At 48.0% G+C, this 20,466-nt stretch overlaps 1 protein-coding gene across 1 annotated transcript in view; it reads right to left on the reverse strand.

Moving 5' to 3' along the window:
* The window catches only part of SLC25A38 (solute carrier family 25 member 38), a 547,641-nt gene that overhangs the window by 139,766 nt on the left and 387,409 nt on the right, over positions 1-20,466 (reverse strand). Inside the window, exon 5 of the mRNA XM_069654371.1 lies at positions 15,219-15,387. Coding sequence (XP_069510472.1) covers positions 15,219-15,387 — 169 coding nt within the window. The remainder of the gene's footprint in view (positions 1-15,218; positions 15,388-20,466) is intronic.

Consider the following 20,466-nt stretch of genomic DNA (forward strand, 5'->3'; position numbering starts at 1 on the left):
AATATTTCTGCTTAAGGTATCTCAATTTCCACATGGTTTCTCCCACTCCTAGTGCTTTCAATTCTGCTCTTTTGGAGTGTATCAGCTCTCTAGTTTCCTCTTATGTCCCCCTCTGCCCCATGCATCCTGTCCTCTCCTTTCACGGTTTCCCTCCTCAGTTTCTCTTCTCTAAGATTCTGCTCCCTTTTACATCTCGCCCCTATCTAACGAGTAGGTCCCTGCCATGTTGCCTTCCCTGCATTCATTCAATTCAAAATATTCAATGATTGCCTCCTCCAGTTGTTTAGCAAAGAGGGGGTCTTTCCAAAGGGTCTTGTTGCTACACCAGCTGCTATCTGGCCTTTAAAGCCCAGTGACATCGAGGGACATAGTACCATGACATGATCGGTCCAGCCCACCGGCCTGATTTTGCTATGGTTCATTCGCGTCCCCGTATCCCTGTTAACAAGAAGGTAGTCTATCCTGGTGTATGTGTGGGACCAAGTACAATGTGTATCCCTCTGCCACCGGATGTTGCTCCCTCCAAACATCAATCAGGCCACGGGCCGTTAGTGTGCGTCTCATATGTCCAGGTTTGGCATCCATTTCCCCTCGCAATGTGATCCCCACGGTCTTCTTATCTCGAACTTCATCTGCCCATGAATTAAAGGCTCACCCTATTATGTAAATATCTGCATCCTGTTCCTGTATCCCAATGAGTGCACTCGATATGAACTGTGCCTGCCTTTGGTTGGGGGCATATAGTGCCGCCATGCGTACCCTCGCCCCATCTAGGATCCCCGCAGTCTACATTATTTATGGATCACTGTACCAACTCCCCCCTTTTTGACAATCCCTGATGCCCAGTGTACTTGACCTATGCCTGCTCCTCTTATCACTCGTTGCTCTCCATGTATTAGACATGTCTCCTGCAGGAAGAGCACGTCAAAGTGGGCTTTGCAGAATTCTCTTGCAACCAGTGAGCTCTTGTTTGGGGAGTTGAATCCTTTCACGTTCAGCGTCCCCACCAACAGACCTCTTGCGGTCTCACCCCTTCTCATCGTTATTGCCTCTCGTTATCATGACAAGTGACTCGTAATCATCTACGACTTGGGCGTAATATTCCCTTCCTGCACTGTCTCTGTCCGAAGAGCCATAACATTTGTGTAAACCCCCCCAACAACTTTTCAACTGAAAACAACTGTTGTTGGAGTTCAATCATGATCCTGAAGACACCCACCTCCACCCAGTGGGTCACGTTGGGGCAGAGGGTTCTGCTTCCCTCCGGCTATGCATTAGATCTCCTGCGTGCGTTCGCCCAGTGTTTCTTCCTGATCTTTACGTATTCCGTTCCCTAGGTTCTTGCTCAGGCCTGTTGTAGCAAGCAGCTTGCGGGGCAAGGGTCCGTTGAGCCTCATACTTCCTCCCAGATTGTCCTCTCCTTCTCTGTGAGCCTGGAGCTGGTCTCAACCCCTCCCCACTTGTACATAGGCCCCTTGGGCTCCCCGGCTCAGCACCCAGGTCTGCTGTTAGATGGCCTAGGGCCTGTTCAGCCTCCTCTGCTGAGGTCAGGCGATATTCCATCCTCTCCACTTCAAATTCCAAGGAGAACGGTTAGCCCCATCAATATCTGCTCCCCTTATCGCGTAGCCATGTCGTAAGGGGTCTGCAGGCTCTACGTCTGGCCAGTGTGAGAATCGAGAAGTCCTGGTATATTGCTACTTTGGAGCCCTCGAATACAATTTCTCTCAGCTGTTTGGCTCTATTCAAGACTTCGGACGTGGTCTTTCCCCCCTTCTGCCTCAAAAAGCTGGTTTACTAGTGCATGGACTTTTTCCTCCACCTGCCTCTGAGTCTCCCTTGCCAGTTCTTTAAGGCCAAGTATCTTTAGGTTGTTACGCCTTTCAACCATTTTGAGCAGGAATTCCACTTCACATAGTTCTATTTCTGACATTCTTGCATCCAGCATCATCTCTACCATATCCGCGTTCAGTTGGTTGTGTTCCAGATTCTCAACTTTGTTCTCGACCGCAGTCATTCTCCCTGTTGGGACAGTCAGTGAAGCCTGTATGTCCCCTCTGAGGGCTTTGATCTCTGCTAATATATGTCCGATATCTTCTTTACTGGAGAACCTAGACCTGTCCATGCCGGCAAGTGTTTCCTTCACTGTGTCTTCAACTTTCTTTGCCATGGTCTCTTATCCACTTGGGCGGTGGGGGTTGGGGTCTCCTCTTATCGTTAGGCTGTGAAGTGTCCCACTATGTGTGGCGGTCCTCTCGTTCACACCGTCGCGAGGGCTCTAATGCACCAGGGCGGTGATTCACACTTTTTATGCTGCGCCGCAGTGGCACTTCAGGCAGCAGACTTGACCCGCTCCTCTCTTCGATTTGGTGCTGTGGCGTGAGTGGGTTACCACTGTGGTCCCTGCGGGTCATTTCTATCTTGTTTGCCTCCCCTTCCCCCTCCCGCAGTGTGGTCTTGTCCTCTGTTTGTCAATGCTCTTGGGTGGGCACTTCTCTTTTCCTCACGTGCACGGTGGCGCAGGGGGCCCCGTTCTGCCCGCTTCTTCCTTTTTGTAATTTTCTACCCGTAAGGGTTTTGGGGGAGGGGGGTTGTGCAGACCATGTGGCCGTGCACCCCGGTTGCCCTCGTCTGGTTGGTCCCACTTCTTTCATCTCCTATAGGTGGTCGGGCCCGGGGGTGGCTCGGGCCTATACAGGCTCCTGTGGCGACTTCTAGGGTGCCCAGCTATGTCTGAGCTATGTGCAGATTCCTTTCCTCAATGTCCTTTCATTGCAGCCCTAGGATGCCTTGTAAGGCAAAAGTTCCAGAGCAGCCGTTGCTGTCCTCATGTCCTCTGCCGTGTGGGCGGTCTCCAGGGTCGTCCGGCTGTGGGTGGCCGAGGGTCCAAAGCTACCCCAGCGGCTGCGCAGCGCTCCGCTCAGACCTCCCCCCGTCACGTTCTAACACCAAGCTTCCCAGTCGCCCGCTCCGCGTGTCTCCCTTCTACGATTGTTTGGCACTTTGTTATCAGTCTGGCCCCGGTGCCACTGATCCGGGCCCAGCTCAGACCTGTTCTCTATTCGCATTTGCTGTCTCCATCTCTCCCCACAGCCCCTTTAGCATGTTTGGCTGCACTTTTGCATGCGTGTACGGGCTGCTCAGGGAGTCTACTTGTGTCTCTCGCCCCCCCTCTCAATCGCCCCTCCGCTCCGCGTCCCATGCGGAGCCTCTCACTGCTTCGTGTCTACCTCTGGGCCACCGGGGAGGGTTTGGGGGTGGGGGGAGGACAGACGTACCTCCCTCCAGTCTTTGCTCTTTTCACTCGCCGCACTCCTTTCACCATACGTTCTGTTCGGTTGCTGCCTGCCAGCGGCGCCTCTCACTTTGGGGCCAAGGATCCGGCCCTCCGCACTTCCTGGGTTCCGCCAGTGCATCCCGGACTGGCCCTGTGTCAGCCTCACGGGGCTCCTGCTCTGTCGGGGATGTGCTCTGGGGTGACACTTCCCGTAGGGTCAGGATATGGGCCCTGATGGTCTCATCCCGTTCCTCCGGAGCTGCCAGATAGCCCTTCTGGCGTGGTCTGCCCACCTCTCCGTCTCAGGATCCTCACTCCGCTGGGCTGTGGCCCTGGTAAGCTGCTGGCCGTTGTACTCCGGGGGGACTGCTCTGCATCAGCTTGTCAGCTCCTTCTTTCTGGCATCTACGATCGGTAGATGTGCCCTGCAGCCTTCTACCTGCTGTGGGAGCTGTTTTTCCAAGCTGTGCCGGCGATTGCACTGAATCTCTTCTCCTTTTTACCGGAGGGAGCGGGAGCTGCGAAGTTAAGCAGCCATCTTGTCCCGATCCCCCTGGTGGTCTCCGAACTGTTGATTTTTAAAGCAGGACATTTGAACTCTCAGGGAAGGGAATACCCATATTTTGAGAACTATTTTGAACTTGAGGAAGGGGAAGCTGATCCTAAACCAAGAGCTGGAAGAAGCCTGAATTTTCTTTTCAACACTATTCTTTTGAGACCAACATCCCTACACGTTGTATGCAGTTAGTTGTGAGGGCAAGTATAGGTTTTGGACACAGACAGAGACTTAAGTTGGTGTTACGCTCACCTGACTCCCATGGAGGCGCTGGCCTGGTTCGCGCTGCTGTGACCTCTTCTAAGGTGATGCGCAGGGTTCGGAAGACGGACTGGACCGGGCCCCCAAATCTGGCTTGTCTGGCTCGCAGAAGTATCCTTCTGTAGGCGAAAATAGGGGATTAACTGTCTGCGGGGTAATGCAATCGGCCTCCCACTTTCCCCTCTCACCCTCCTTGAAACCCTTCTGTGATTTCTCGTAGTGTCTCACCTTAGGGTCTGGAAGGACGAGCTCTCCATCCTGCTTCTGATGCAGGGGCGCATTGGTATCCAGTTACTTCACTGGATTTTCGGATTGGTGAGAACCAAACTTGCTTGGCTTCCAGGTAAGTTTTTTGGTAAAAGGTTCCCCTTGTGTCCATGCATTAATGTACTAATGCTAGTGTCTTTTTCCCCATAGGGGCCGGGGTACGGAATGCCGGGGAACAGGCACCGACCCGAGATGAGAGGTGAAATCCTTGTAGAAATCAGGTAAGTCTTTAATGAGCGTTTTTTGGTAATGTCTTTTCATTCGCTCATTAACGCTGATGTCTCTTTTTCCCCTTTAGGGGCTGGGGTCCGGAAATGCCAGGATGCGGCGCGGACCCGAAATGAAGAGGGAATGAATCAACAGATAAGTCTTAACATGGAGATTTAGCTTTCCTTATTCCCTTCTCTCTCTCACCTTTTGTTCTGGTCTTTTTCTCATTAGGCGCTGGGGCGTGACTGCGAATCTGGATGATCGCTGCTGAACATTGAGGCGCCCTGTAAAGGTGAGTGGAATGCGGCGCTGCAGCGATCGACGCGATGAGCTTTTAAATTAAAGTCTTCCTTTTCAGGATTGTCGGCGAGATGTCTCCGGGATGCGGATTTAGCAGGTAAGGACTTTTCCTTCTTCTGTTCTCTTCTTCTCTTCCTTTGCAGGTGATCCAGGATGCTGGCAGGCGTGGCAGAAGTCAAAATGCAGCAGCAGACACGGTGAGCGTCCAGCTGCTAGATGCAGAACAACGCGAAGCACGTGTGGCTATTCGGGTGGGGTTTAAATAGCCTTGGAAGAAGTTCCAGGTATGTATCCTTCCTCCAATCAGGTATGTATCCTTCCCCGACCACGCCCGGATGGTAAATTAGTCCCACGGGTAAAGTAGTTCCTTTCAGGCCTCAAGGAGGCCGGGATCCTGCAGCATGGTCTGCATCAGGTAAGTGTACCCAAGCATTCCCATAATGAGCCTGGCGCCTATGGCGCCAGGACTGATGTCTTATGAGCCTGGCGCCATAGGCGCCAGGACACTATCCAAAGGGCCCCTATATGGGGTTGCTGGGTCCTTCCTTGGGGACTGGATGTCCGCTTTCGGGGACGCCGGGCTTGAACCGGCTCCCCGGGAGCGGGCATCATGACAGTTGGACATTGTGACACAGTTTATCCTTAGTTTTCTTTAGGTAGAGAAATCCCATCTTTGTACTTGGCAAGTTAGGCTTTACTCCATTTTAACTCTCAAGTTAAATAAAGCTTTGAGTTTACATTTTAATCTCTTGTCTGTGTCTTGCTTCGTGATGCCTTCACACCAAGCACCTCCTCCCTATCCCAGGTGTCCTTAAACCTAGCTCTGTATATGGCTATTTGTTCTCCCTCAGTATGCTAATTGCTAAATGAGCTATGATATTAACCTAAAGGACCATTGCCATATCTCTCTAAAACCCTCTGGGATTTCCTAACTTTTCCTCCTCTGACCAGTTGTTAAGGATCCAGAGGGGTAGATAAATGTGCCTTACAGATACTCTGCTATAGTTGTCTTTTCTGTCACGCTTGCTCGCTCCCTCTCCTCTCCCTCTCTTATTCTTACTTCTCTTCCCCAACTCCTCTCTCCTCCCTCCAAGATTCTGTTCCTCTAATGTCTCCCACCATTTCGTGGCCTTGCCTCCACCCTTTGCTGTTACTCCTCCCTCCCTCACACTCCCTCTTCCACACTACTAATACTACTCAGTCACAATCCCTTCACTCAGTATCATTCGCTTCACAATCACTGCATACACTTATCTCGCAAATACACTCACCATACTATCATGTACTCTCACAGTACCACTTCCACTCCTTACCCCTTCCACTCCAGTACCTAACCTTCTCCAGTACCTAACCTTCTCCAGTAATCACCTCCACACTTTGCTGCTCCTTCCTACCTCCTGCTGGTCTCTTGATTGTCCACCTCCTCCACCTCTGACCTCACCCCAATAACTCACACTGCTATTATTCCCCCCACCATCCTTCTCTGCTGGCAGTGGACCTTTTCCCTGGCCAAGCTAGACCTGTCTTCCCAGCTGGGGCTTGTTGGAAAACAAGAAGGTTTAAGTAGCGGGCTAAACCCCGCCCATTTTTTCTATGTCTTTCCACAGTGGAACAACAACAGCGGCCCAGGAAGACCATCGTTTGTATTATGTGGATCAATTCTGGTTGACCCTGTAAGTATAAGGGTGAGGGTCTCTAGTGTTCCCGCTTTTGTCCATGCTGGTCCAGGGAATGTCAGAGTCCTTGCACATGTTTGCCGCTATTTCCCAGCAACGCTGAACAGCCCTTATGCTAGCTTATGCTTATTTCTATATTATTCCTAATTTCCCATGTTTAAAAAGGCTTTACAGCCAGGTAAATAATTACCTTTTTATTTTCTTGTTTTTCAATGATATTTAGAAAGATTTGTTTTCTGTTATACTTTATTTTTTGAGAACACATTTCCTAATATGTTGATTTTGTTTTGTTTTCTTTCAACTCAGGATATTAACAGTGTGTGGTATGCATTTATTAGGTTTCTATGACTTATTTTTGATTTTATTTACTTTTGACAGATGTATACGATTTGGCCGTGGAACAATTGTTCACGGCCGAATTGACTGTGGTCAATTTGGCTACGAAGACAATTTTGCCGCAGCCAAATCAGGCAAAACTTAAACCCCCCACTGCCCCTAATACACTCCCCCACCCACCCTCTACTTACCTTTTTGAAGTTAGCTCATCTTCTGACCCTGCAGTGTCGGATCTGTCCCTCATACGGGGATCGGATCTGACGCCGCAGGGTCCGCGTTTCTTCTTTTTTTTTCTTTTTCCCCCATCCCCTGCCTCCAAACCTCCGGAAGCAGGGGACAGCCTGTTACTCCCAAAGGCCATCACTACCAAACATGCAGAGCGGCGGACACCCTCACAACCTCCGCTCTCCATGTTTGGTAGTGATTACCCAAACTGATAGTTTACAATCGATTGAATGGTACTGGCCAAATCAATTGTAAAACGATCAGTTTGGGTACTACCCTTTTGACAGCCGTTACATGTGGTTGTTTTAAATTTAAAAACTAAATACACAGTGTCCAAGTCCTGAAGACGGACTATGTCCTAAATGCATTGGCAAATAATGTTGGGACACATCACCTAGATGCATATTGCCGTTTCATGCAATTAAATAATTGAAAAACGTTTTGGAACTCTATTCTGTGAAAGCACTATGAACATTTTATGAACAATGAATGATTATCTGCAGCTTTTTTTTTACAAGAGCACAGCGTGAGCATACCTTGAAATAGCAATTTTTCTAGTTCCCGTTTTTCCGTGATATGGTAGAGACTTCCCTCTGCAGCTATGCCTGTTTTCACTGAGGCTTGCCTGCAGAGTAGGAATACGTAGCTGCCACTGCTTTTCTTTTTCCTTGTGCATCTCGGCTCATCACTGCTTCAGCTGGGTGATGGTTGAGTTTCTTCACAAACGTAGGGTGCTGATTCAGGCTTTAATTCTTCTACTTGGGTTCTGACTTGCATGATGTGTCTATACAAAAAACAAAAAGACTGGCAGCCATCTTGTATTGGTGGCATGGCTTGAGACAAAGGTGTGCTGCTAGGAAATATGCTGGCACAATGGGAGGGTGGCAGGAATTGCCAATGTCCACCTCAGGGGTAGGACTGGCTTTGGATTTCTTCCTGGTAGGCCACCTATCCCTGGCTGAGGGAGGATCTCACCCCCTCTTGACAAGGCCAGGTTTTTGGCCTGGTTACAAAGGCTAAAAATAAATAAATCGGGCTTTATCAACTAAAGGCTGTTGTCTACTTCAGGTCTACGGTATGCCATGCTCTTTCAGCCAGTGCAGAGGGATCTCTGAAAAAAGTTGGTAAACAGATGGTTTCATTCAGATGGAATGTTAAAACAACCTTCTGCAGTTAACAAAAATGTGTCTGTAGGTAAACCTTATGATGAAAATTGGATAACAAGTCCTTGACTGAAAATGTTTGAATGCTGTTTATCCAACACAATGACTTAATAGCCACAATGAATGTGGTCGTCCAAGAAAAATACTTAAGGTACAATCTGTACATTGGCTTGAAAGGTGGCTTAATAAGCTTGGTGAGTACCAAGTACAGCTCCCATGTTGAAACCAGACTGGAGGTTATAGGCATAGCAGCCCCTTTAGAAGCTGCTTCACCTAAGTGTGGCCCAACAGAGAGGGCTGAGCCTCTCTCTTGGTGTAATAGGAAATATCCATAGGTGGACACATCGGACTATTGACGAAGGCCAGTAAGAGATACATTGAGGTACATAGGCAGCTTATGGGCCTGGACCTCAAGAGTTTGCAGTCTGGCAGAGGGGTGCCACATGCTGAAGCGCTTCCATTTATACAGGTACTTCAGTCATGTGGAAGTTGCCTTTGCCTCCATAAAGATTTGGAGGCTATCCTGTGGCAGGTCTAGGTGGCCAACCAAGTATGCTCAGGTACCAGGTGGACAGCACCAGAGGATTCAAATTGTGGTGGAGAATCTTGGCCTGTTCCTTTGTCAGGCAGAGGGTGAAGTTTAATTTGGTGCTGAATAGGGAGTTCAAGGAGGCTCATGACACACCTTGTGATAAGGTGCTTGAGGACCACACTGAGAATCAACAGAATAGGAGGAAAAGCTTAGAGAAATCTGTTCCACAAGAGAATTGAAAACGCTCCTGTCATGTCTTGTGGTAGAACCTGTTGTCAAAGCTGTGGCATTTGGCATTCTCGGAGGTTGTAAAGAAATTGCTCTTGGGCTAGCTCCATCCTTTGACAATTCGTATCGGCTGCCTGTTATTACGTTCCCACTCATGGATTCATGGATTATCCTGACCACACTGTTTATTTGGCCACCTTCCACAGTGTTGCATTTGCCTGGAAAACGTTCTATGCGAATGGTTACATTGTTGTAAACCGACAGATTGGGGATTCTGCCAAAAGGTGTGGTGGACCTTGTGCCAATCTCCTTGCACGCATAAAACAAGGACATGGTGTGTTCTAGCGGTCCCTTGAAGGCGTTCCTTATAGCACTGAAAGGAAAGACTTGCATCCTAAATTAATGGCTTTGAGCTACAGAATAATTATGTGCTTGTAGCGGCACCAAGGGGACCACAGTTCCTGTGCCTGAAAATTGCGGAGATGAGGTATTCAATGGCAGCGAGGAAACTGTGAATTGTGTGAATCTGGGAAGGCTCTTGAAATGGCATTCGTATTCTATGTCCAGAATAGGTTTTCACGACTCCCCTCCCATGCATTACATCTTACTGGATGTCCAGGTGTTCTTGCTGAGGCCTCATCCAAAGAATGCAGGAAGGCATTATCCCTATGCAGAAGTGCATTAGACCCAGCAGAGACTTACTTCCCAAAATGGACAAAAGCCCCTACTTCAGAAGCTTATCGCTGAGATCAAAGCCAATGCCTGCAAGTGAGCCCCCACCAAGGATGTTTGAGTAGAGCATTGCTGTGACTTCTTAGACAATCCATTATCTGTCAAGAGCGCCAGCATATCCTGCACCTCTGTCTGCACCTCTTGGCCATGTGGAAATTGTGTGATCTTATTAACCAGTAGTCCAGACAGGCATGGACAATCAAACCATTTCTGTGCAGATGTGTGGCCACTGCGCGGGGTCAGAAATGAATGCCGGACAAAAAATGCTTCTCTGACCCTATTCTAAAGAGGGTCTTCCATGCCTAAAAACCAAAACCAAGGATCTGTCTTTATCAGGATGTCAGGAGCCAGTGGAAGACTCCTGGACGATCAGCAACCGAAGAAGGTAGCGTTTCAACTACCAGGACCTGGATGGAAGCGGGCGTGCAGAAACAAAGCAAAGAGAGGGAGAGAGGGAGAGCGGGAGAGAGAGAGGGAGAGAGGGAGAGAGGGAGAGAGGGAGAGAGAGAGAGGGAGAGGGGGAGGGAGAGAAAGAGAGAGAGAGAGAGAGAGAGAGAGAGAGAGAGAGAGAGAGAGAGAGAGAAAGGAACGATGTGAGAACAGTCCAGAATGGGAAGCCAAACCATTACTGTCTGAACGGGACTGAGATCGCCAAGCAAAGCAGTTGTGATGAATCATGCACTGTCATCACTGTTCCCCAACCTAAAGTCTCCTCCCATGTGACTAGGGGAAGGCAGCCGCTACCTGATGCTAACCCCGGTGGTGGCATTATGAGGGAGGATCACATAGGAGGAGATGGCTATCAGGGATAAGTGGTGACTCCCTTAGGAGAGACGTGGTGTTCCTCTTTTTGTGAGGATGTAGATCCTGTAATCCCCAAATATCTGATGGCATGCCGTCACTGCGTAAATCACTCCAAGGTAGAAATCCACAGAAAAGTATATGAGAAACCACCTAAACAGAATATGTTTTCCACCTTAGCAATCTATGGGTCATATGTACCGTACCTGAACCAGCGTATAGCCACTATCTGGTTGCCCCTGCATAAACGTCTATGCCATTCTCTTACCATGTCTTCGTTGGTAATTGCTGTGATGAATCCAGTGGAGTCATCACTGTTTCTCCATCGGCGACATTCTCCTACGTGGCCAGGGGAAGGCAGCCGCTGAGCCTGGAGGCGAGAGGATCCCATGGGAGGAGACAACTACCGGGGAAACATTGTAACTTTGCTGGAGAAGTCGCAGTTTCCCCCCCTTTCCCATGAAGACCATCTGACACCCAAGAATTTAATGGCCCGTTGTCAGTTGACGGATCCCCTGTAGAGAAAACCAAGAAACCTCTTCTCTAAACTCCTTTGATCAGAAATTCAGAGGGTCAAGGAGACGAGAGGAGCCGCGCTGGAGATCCTGAAAGTCAGACCGCTCCCTGAAGCAGCACTCTTCACTCACAAACGAAAAGGTGGACCGGCAAGCGGAGCAGCGCAAATCGGTGAGATAACGCCCGCGCACTTCCCAATGCAAAGCAGATGAAGAAGCCATTCCACAGAGGCGCAAAGCATTTCGGAAACGGCTCTCAGAGAAGACCGGTGAGTCTGCCCAAAGCAGATAGGAACCCCAGGTTGTTCCAAAAAACACAAGAACAAAGATTGTTTGACTGTTGCGAAATTGCTAATGTAGATAAAACCAGTTTACAAAATCAATCTATATTTATAAAAGTCAAATGTTTTTGTGGCTTGTCAAATCCTTGTTCCTTATACAATTCCACATTGTTTCACCAATCTGCACCAAATGCTGCATAGGTACCCGTTAGGACCCTCCAGACATTACCGGCTACATGACATTTGGACACCCCACCTCTTAATCCAGATTTCAGCCCCTTCAGCACCTGAGATGGTTGTCTGAAATCAGCAAAACATCACTGGTCGTAGAAGTACCAGTCTCGACACGAGGAACAAAACACATTTCAAGGCCCTAGGATGCACGGTTTCTGATATATTTGCACCGAAACAAACTGCACCGTGCCAAGTTGAGGCAATAGGTGGGGAGAGCGTAAAAGGTCCCAGTATGCAGCAGCACACCAGCTCTCGCCTCCCCCCAACGTCTGCTCCGGGGTTTATCAGCCAGCAACCCACACCCATTCTCAATGCAGTTTACTTCAGAATGCAAAGCATATCAAGCGATAAGCGAATCGGAACATCAACCTACAGGATCATTGATTTTCAACAATTGAGAGTGTTATGTCTGTTTACAGAACCCATTGGGAGAACTGATACTTTTTGCTAGTATCCAATAAGAAAATTGTTTGAATGCAGACAAGACAAAGTAAGAAGAATGTTTGAATGCTGTCAAGACAAAGTCCAAAGGCAAACCACAACTCAATATAGATGCATGAGATGCCAGTGTGGGGGAGCAGTTTGAAAAAGCATTGCCAAAGATGGACATACCAGCACATCACAGTATATGCTACTTTGATATAACTAATGAACTGAGAAACATTAAAAAGTTCTGGCAGGTGAATATACCAGGAAATTGAATCTAGGGGAAGGAAAACATCCTCTGGGTCCCAGGGTCTTTTACCTTTAAGAACATTTTCGTTGGAGTTATTATTTTTGGTTTTGAACACTTTTTGCCATCATCAAGTCAAAGACCTTTTCCGGTTTTGTTTATAGTGTGAGGGCCAGGATAGGACGGACACAAGGACAGATTATTAGTTACAGACTTCCTGACACAAGCTGATTCTTAGTTTTGCTTTCTAGGTAGGGAGGTTCCTCTTTAGAACTGGGCAAGAAAGGCACTTCCCCCAACCGCTTTTTCATTTAATAACAGTCCTTGTTTGAAACATGAACACCTTGTGTCCGCCTCTCATTGCTGACTCCTCGCACCGCCCTGTGAATGCTTGGTTGAGTTGATTTTGTGGGATCTGTCCTATAGGCTTGTCACCCTCTAGTTCTGGCCTGCTCTCCTCTGCCAATGGCAGTTGGGATTTGGTCTAGGCAATGTATATCTGGTCTCGGCAATGTACAGGAGGTCGGTGGCGGAGTGGGGAGCATGTGGGATCCTCAGTACAACCCATGCAGGGCCTCTCTCAAACGGTGGGTAGCGGCTCATAGCCCCCACTTTCACCAAAGACCCATCACTCAGCTTCTAGCATGAGACATCCCCACAAAACCTATTGACAACACTCGCAGCAATTGTAAAATACACTAAATCAATTGCGGCATGATGGTTTAACAAGACGTATGCAGGCTCTGAAGAGGGAGTTCAGATGTCTGCCACTTTGTCTGCTTCTCTCTACCATCCTGCACAACTTTTAAGCGATGCGCTAATAAATTATACAAAACATTGAATAAAACTGAAAGCAGGCACCGAAATATTAAACATAAAAGCATTGTGAAAATAAAAACACACACATGCTCAGAGATAATAGACAGTTAATCCCTGTGTTAGAGGGAGGCTTATGGTCAGTTACAACCCACTTGTCCGGGCCTCCATAACGCTATTAGCACCTTGAACAATCATCTAGGGTGCTATATTTTTTTCTTTTCTATGGGAAATCAGTTTAGTGTAAGTTGCACATGCAAATTTCCCCTTCAAGAAAATCTACAAACACAATAGAATAAGGGCATTTACTTGCAGATTCAGCTCACAATCCTGACCACGATTGGCAGGTGCCTTTCCCTTGGGTACCAACACACGTTTAAGTGCATATCCTCATCTCGGGAGGATCGCTCAGGGGCAAAGTGCTCGCCTTGGAAGCAAGACGACACGGAGCAACAAAGGTTCCATCCCCGGGTCCGCACTTAGAAACCTCTGGGTAGTATGCGCGTTATAAATCACCTATCATATCATATCATCGTTGAAGAAAGAACACTATATAACATTTCTATAAAGAGCGTCATGCCGTATTTCTAACAGTTCTAAGCACTGTAACCATAGTTATTGTTAGTACACAATTTAATTCCACTCAATTTATTAAGCTCAATTGATAAAAAGCAGATTAGGCCATGGCGGTATACAAACATGGAAGTGCAAGCTGCTGACTGAATTGAGTATGTAACTTCTGAGCTACCCTCCCAGCCATTATGCAAGTTGCTTCATTTATAAGGTTTTGATACTTTGTCCTAAAATTGAGACCTGGTACATTCAAGGGAATTACAATCTGTTATTACATTTACAATGACATAAAACAAAACAATTGTGTTGTGCGATCCAACTAACAACGGGTAAGGTTTTAATGCATCGGGGAAGGATCTCAAGTTGGAGAATGCAAGAATTGCCCTATTAGCACAATACTTGCAGTGGAACAGAGTTTCACTACCAACACCAGAAAGAATGTTGCAGAATGAGGGACATCAAACTACTGACACCAATCTAATAATTCCCCACCACACTTGTGTGGAATGCCAGAATCTCAATACTAACAAAACTTACATTCATTGACCACCATGCCACGATTGCTCACACGGAAATCAGACTATTTGCCACAATTCTGCAGAATGCCTGAAATTAAACTACTGAAAGCAGTACCCAGGCAGCACCAAACTCCGGAATTAGGTTGTAAGAAGATCAAAGCCTCCGAAGAGCTTAATCAACCTGAGCTGTTGATATAATAGCTGGATGGCCTTGAGGCCACTTTCAAGAAAGAGTGTGGTGCACGTTCCCAACTGACTTTTGCCACATCCACACAATTCTGCGCAGTCTTAAAACATTAAGGCACAGCCAGAAGCCAAGATGTTGGTACCATACATAACACTAAAATACCCACTGCCAAAATGCAAGTACTGACTTGACTTAGATAATTATCCATCATCAACCTGCTGTGGAAGGACGGTATGCAACTACAGACAATGTCAATTATTCGTCACAAAACTACTGTGCAATGGCGGAACCACAGCATCGATATCAAAATCTATTTTCCTCAGAGGTCAGAATCCAGCAACTGACATCATTCGCACTGTCTTAGAAAACCACAGCACAACTTGTGGCAGCAATCTGTCCATTATGGACCACCACGTTGCTATAATAATCCAGAATCCCACAAGTGGCCACAATCTGTACATTCTCTAAAGCTGCTGCGAAACACAAGAATACCTTAATACCAGTCAGACAATTAGTTGTTAAAATACCCGTGGTACTAGCACCCCAAACTGCCCTTCCAATGCAACAATGAGAGATGATATGATGTACCCAAGTGTGTCAACATAACAAGCCCTAATTAATGGCAGTTTCTAGATGCACTAAGAGCCCTTAAATAATCATTGCTTGGGGCCCTGCCCAATATCAGAAAAGCACTCTGAGCCACCACCATATTAAACCTTCTACAGTTCCACAGAGTTCTCCAAAATAAACGTATATTCACCAGAACATCACACCTTTTCTATTCATGTAAGAATTATTAGGAACACGCCAACTGCTCTTACTGTCACAAGCACTTCCAATAGAATATCTCGCCTTACCTTGTGGCAGTATCCTTTTGCCCTGTGTGTAGAACATCAGGTAAATCCCAGAGAAGGGGGCATCACGCAAAAGCGTGGCAGATAAGCCACTGAAAAGTCCACGGGAGCCTTCGGTCCGATAAATGTTGCGCAGGGCACCGAACACACTGCTGTAGCTGTACTTCTCGCTCTAGAAAAAGAAAACATCTGCTAGGGTAGGCAATAATTACATTAAAAAAAAGACTGTACATTAATCACGGAAACACAAATGGAATGAACAATTCAATGACTTTCATTCAAAAATTGTTTAACGTCAAATTTAGCAAAAAAAAAGTGGACGTTTGTGGCGTTCACCTGTTATCATATGTTGGCTACTGGGAAAAGCAAGAAGATTCTTGATTTTGTAATAGTAATTGTAATAGTAATTTTTTTTACTACACCATTAACCGCATCTTTACAGCCCAAGGTGCACCTCACAATATCAACCTCCCACACCCTCTGGACCCACCCCCTCCCCTCCCATGGCAATGCTGCACCGCCCCTCAGCTGCCAACTCACCACCCTCCATCCCTCCCCTGCAGACACCTAACTCACACTTCCCCTCTCTCAGTGCAGCACGCGCCGCTTTGGCAAGCACCACCCCGTCTGAAAACCCTCCTACACTCCTGCACACCCCTGTGCCCCTTAAACGCGCTGAAAGCCACTCAGACTGTACTGTGGGCACACTGCTAGCCACACATTGCTCTCCCCTTCTCCTCCCCAGGTCACCACCTGCACTGCAAAACTACTCTCTGCAGCCTTCCCCACCCACTTCCCACCCTGTCCTAGCACTTTTCATGTCTCCCAAAAACACCCTTGCATGATCAATATTCCCCTAAACCTACCTCCTTCTGACCCTTCCACAACACACTCAGGCAACCATTCTCCTCCTGCCGCCTCGCACAGCCAGCTCCCTCGCCCGATACCTACCTCACAGCAAAAGCCTCTTCTTCTATCCGGTATACTCATCAACGCCAGATCAGTTGCCAAAAATGAACACAACATCGTTGACCTCATATTGACTGAAAACCCAGACTTCCTATTCATCAACGAAACCTGGTTCGCTGATGATTTCAACCCCATCACACACAAAGCCTTCCATCCTGGCTACTCCCTGCTTGTAAACAGGCCCAGCAGAATAGGGGGCTAGCCATCCGCCACAAACAACAACTGTCAGTAATTTCCACTGAGAGTCTTCCTGGCAATGCCAATTGCGAATCCTTTCTCTCAAAGTTCCGCCTCAACCCTTCAGTCACCCACAGCTTCCTCTTCCTATATAGGCCACCCAGCTACAACCGACACTTTGCTGATTCTCTCTGCGACTCCCTCTCACCCACGCCGATCCAGCACCCTGTACTCACTATGGTAGGAGATTTCAACATCTGGTTTGATGTTTTAGCCATCCCCATGACTCACTCCCTCAACGACAATCTGGAAGCTCTCAGCCTGTCACAATTGATCACACTCCCGACCCACATTGCAGTACACACGCTAGATGCTCTTTTATGCCCATCAGGCCCAAGTCTCTGCCATCAGACCTCGCCCTCTCATCTGGACTGAACACCACGCTATCCCTTTCTCACTGCAATACTTTCCCCACTCCCACAATCGAATCCCTCAACTACCCCGGCCTCCATCCCTCTTTGGAATAAAATCAACGTCAAACCAGACCTGGCCAATTCCCTACTTCATACACTTCCAGATCTCTCTCTCGCAAGGAAGGACAACCCTCCATCGATCTCTTTGAACGATGGCTCTGCGCAGCTATGACCACCCCTCACACCGCCCCCTCGCCCCTCCCGGCGATCTACCTTCCTCAAAGTGCTAAAAACCCTCAAGCATCACCTAATACGATCCTGGAGGATCACCCCCACCCCTCCTAACAAAACGTCCCTTGCAAGAGAAAACAGGGCATATTTGTACTAAAGCAAAAAATCAACAAAAAAGAATTATGGAACAGAATCTCCAACTCCAGAAATCCATGCCTGGAATCCCGCAAAATCCTAGGGGAAATCAATTCCCCCAGCTGCCTAACCTTTCCTCCCCCACAACTCACAAGCCAGCTGTGATGAACTCCCCAAACACTTTCACACTATTGTGCTTGAAAGACACCATACCATAACCACAAAACTAGCTCTGATCCTACAATCGACATCCAGACCTTCCACATACCCGAACCCTCTACTGTCCTCCCGGCCCACATTCACTTCTTTCGTGTCCCTTTCTCAGGCCGATTTCAGCAACATATTAACACTTAGCCGACCCCCTGGCTTGCCTGGAGACCCTTGCCCACCACCCCTTCTAAAAAGATCCTTACCTCCACCTGTGCTTGTAGCGTAGCATGCTCCATTGTAAATAACTCACTCACATTAGGCACTTTCCCAGAGGCCATCAAACTCTCATGTTAAACTGCTTCTCAAATAATGCAACCTCAACCCACTCTCTACATCAAACTCTGCCTTTTCACAGAAGCCAATAGTCTACTCAACCCATCCAATCGGAGTTCCGACCCCTTTGTGGAACAGAATCTTCTCTGCTCTCCATCTGGGATTACCTAAAAAGAACTGCCTACTCAGAAGGGTGTGCCGCTCTCATCCTCCTGGATCTATATACAATCGACCACACAATACTGAGTAATATGCTCCTCACCCTTGGCATCCAAGAGTCCGCCCTTAATTGGATCACCCCCTTTATCTCCAATTGCTCACTAATCGCTCTCCTTCCCCTTTCTCCTCCACCCCCCCTTCCCAGTCACAAAAGGGGTGCCGCAAGGAGCCTTCCTATCGCCACTCCTTTTCTACCTCTACCCAAGTCCACTGCCAGCTCTCATCCTCCAACACAACTTTACCTGCTACAACTACGCAGATCATCTTCTAAATCGCCACGATCCAAGCCTCCCCACCTCGCCTCTTGTCTTTTCGGACATCGACCACTGGATGACTAACAACCACCTAATCCTCAACCCGGGCAAATCAGAGATCCTAATATGCGGCAAAACTGCTCTTATCCCCAAACCTTTACCATGGCTGGCTGCACTTCGAGCGCCATCTGGCGCTTCCTCTTCCGTCAAAAATCTTGGATGCACCATGGACGCAGACCTATCCCTTTAAAAGCACATCAACTCTGCACCCAGAACCTGCCCATTCCGCCTACGCATTGTAAATAAATCTTACCCTCAGTCTCTCTGCAATACTGCCCATTATCATGTCCTGCCTGGACTACGCCAAACTCACTCTATCTCGCAGTCCCTGCATGCCAGCTCAGAAAACTGCAACATATCCAAAACGCAGAAGCCAGACTGCTCCTTGCCATCTCGCCCAGAAAACACACTTTCAAAGCCATATGCATCACACACTGAACCCTCCATAATTTGGTACCCGAGTTCCTTCAGAACAAAATCCTCCACTACCAGCCCCTGAGAAACCTCTGATTGGGCTCAGCTCTCCTCCTGGCCATTCCACCGCACAAAACTTTTTCTCAACATCTGCTGCACCAACAACCAACTCTCCTTCAAAAAAGCCATCAAAACCTAACTATTCACCACATTATCGTGAAAACCCCCAAAGCCCCAACTTCCGAGTATATGAAAGATCTGCCCAGGCGGTGCCGGCTGCGTTCGTGGCGCACCTAGCTCCAAAACTCCTGACGGTGCCGGCAGTCGGCCCGGACCACACACGCCATCATACTCTTAAGACCCTCCCTCCCCTCGGATCACCACTAGCTGATTCACAGCACTCATACATGTAATGTCACAGGATTGGTGAATGACTGTAGCTCGCATGTATGGAAAACAAGCAAATCGCAACAATGGTGGTAGAAGGACAGTGGGGTGTGATAGAACCAATGCTGCCACCCCCACAATCGTACAGATTGGTATGCTGCGGTGGAAAATCATGGGAGGTTGGGCTGCCATGGCCATTAACCGAACCAGAAGGCCAGGTGGGGCTCCCCAATGCAACACCACAGGGGGGCAATCAGGAACCAGCTCAGCATCGCTCCGGAAGGAATGGGAGGGATGGGCAGATATTGCGCAAATATGAACCATAGCATGGGCAGCCTGTGATAAAAGGTACCACCTTAAAATGATCAGTAGGCGTTTGATATCGGGGTAGACTCGCCACTCGACCCGCCTAGAAGAAACTGTGAGGCACAACCTGTGCGCCTTCAATGGCAAACAATTTGAGCATAGGCTGTCGCTTACTGACAGAAGATGCCAAGTACCAGAGCGGGTGCCCTAACAACAAAGCCCCATCAATAGAGGCAAGGTACGTACAATATACCACTCCACTGGCTGTAGGCATGGCTATCCACATACATCAGTATACAGCAAGGACAACAACAAAATGTGGTTGTGCTGTTCACATAATTTGTCCACCTACTTACACCAGACTACGCCTCAACAACTCCGATTGCAGAATATAGCGCAGATTTATGACACATTTGGGCACACTGAACACATAGTGATTCTCTAGCACGGACATCACCCTACTCCTCTAAGCATTCATTCACATGTCTGTCCGCATGGGTTGCTTTCTCTACCGGAGCCTGGCCTGCACTCCTAAGCCTTTTTGGGCCAAATGTATACACACTATCACAATGGGATACTCACCCAGCTCTCAGGAGCCATGAAGCAAGCACACGCAAGCGAGAAACAGAAGAAGGATCCGTTAAGTAATACACACCAGAACCCTTCTCCCCCCAGACCTCGCCAGCATATAAATATAGAATATCCTGCAAACTATAAACAGGATAAGGCAATCTGGTCTTCATGAGGCAAAATATCTACACAAGAGGAATAAGAGAGGGAAAAGTATTAATGTATGAAGTAAGCCTTCCCCCCAGCTAGCAGCATCATATGTGAGTGAAGTTATCTGGAGAGGATGGTCGGACCGCTATGCTCAATGGCCCTCTGGGAGTTGTTGAAGCCACAACACCTTGGACAACATAGCTTTGCAAAGTGCAGTGTGAACAGTTACCGAAACCGTAGTCAAAAATAGAACTTAAAGTACATAATAACAATGTTACACATGACGACGTGGTCAAATCGAGTCTTTACAACAAAACACAAATTACCTAGATAAATCCTGAAGTGGGTGTTCTTCCTGGCTGGGACACAGTGTTTCACTCGGATTCCCAGTTTGTAAGACGTGTGGTCCTTGCCGACGTGTCTTTAAATAGAATGAATCCGAAGAACACACACGTGGATTCAAGGTTCTCTGGGTAGGGAAAG

Source organism: Ambystoma mexicanum, chromosome 3q (assembly GCF_040938575.1).
Source record: "Ambystoma mexicanum isolate Mex_15411 chromosome 3q, UKY_AmexF1_1, whole genome shotgun sequence".
In the NCBI taxonomy this organism is placed as follows: Eukaryota; Metazoa; Chordata; class Amphibia; order Caudata; family Ambystomatidae; genus Ambystoma; species Ambystoma mexicanum.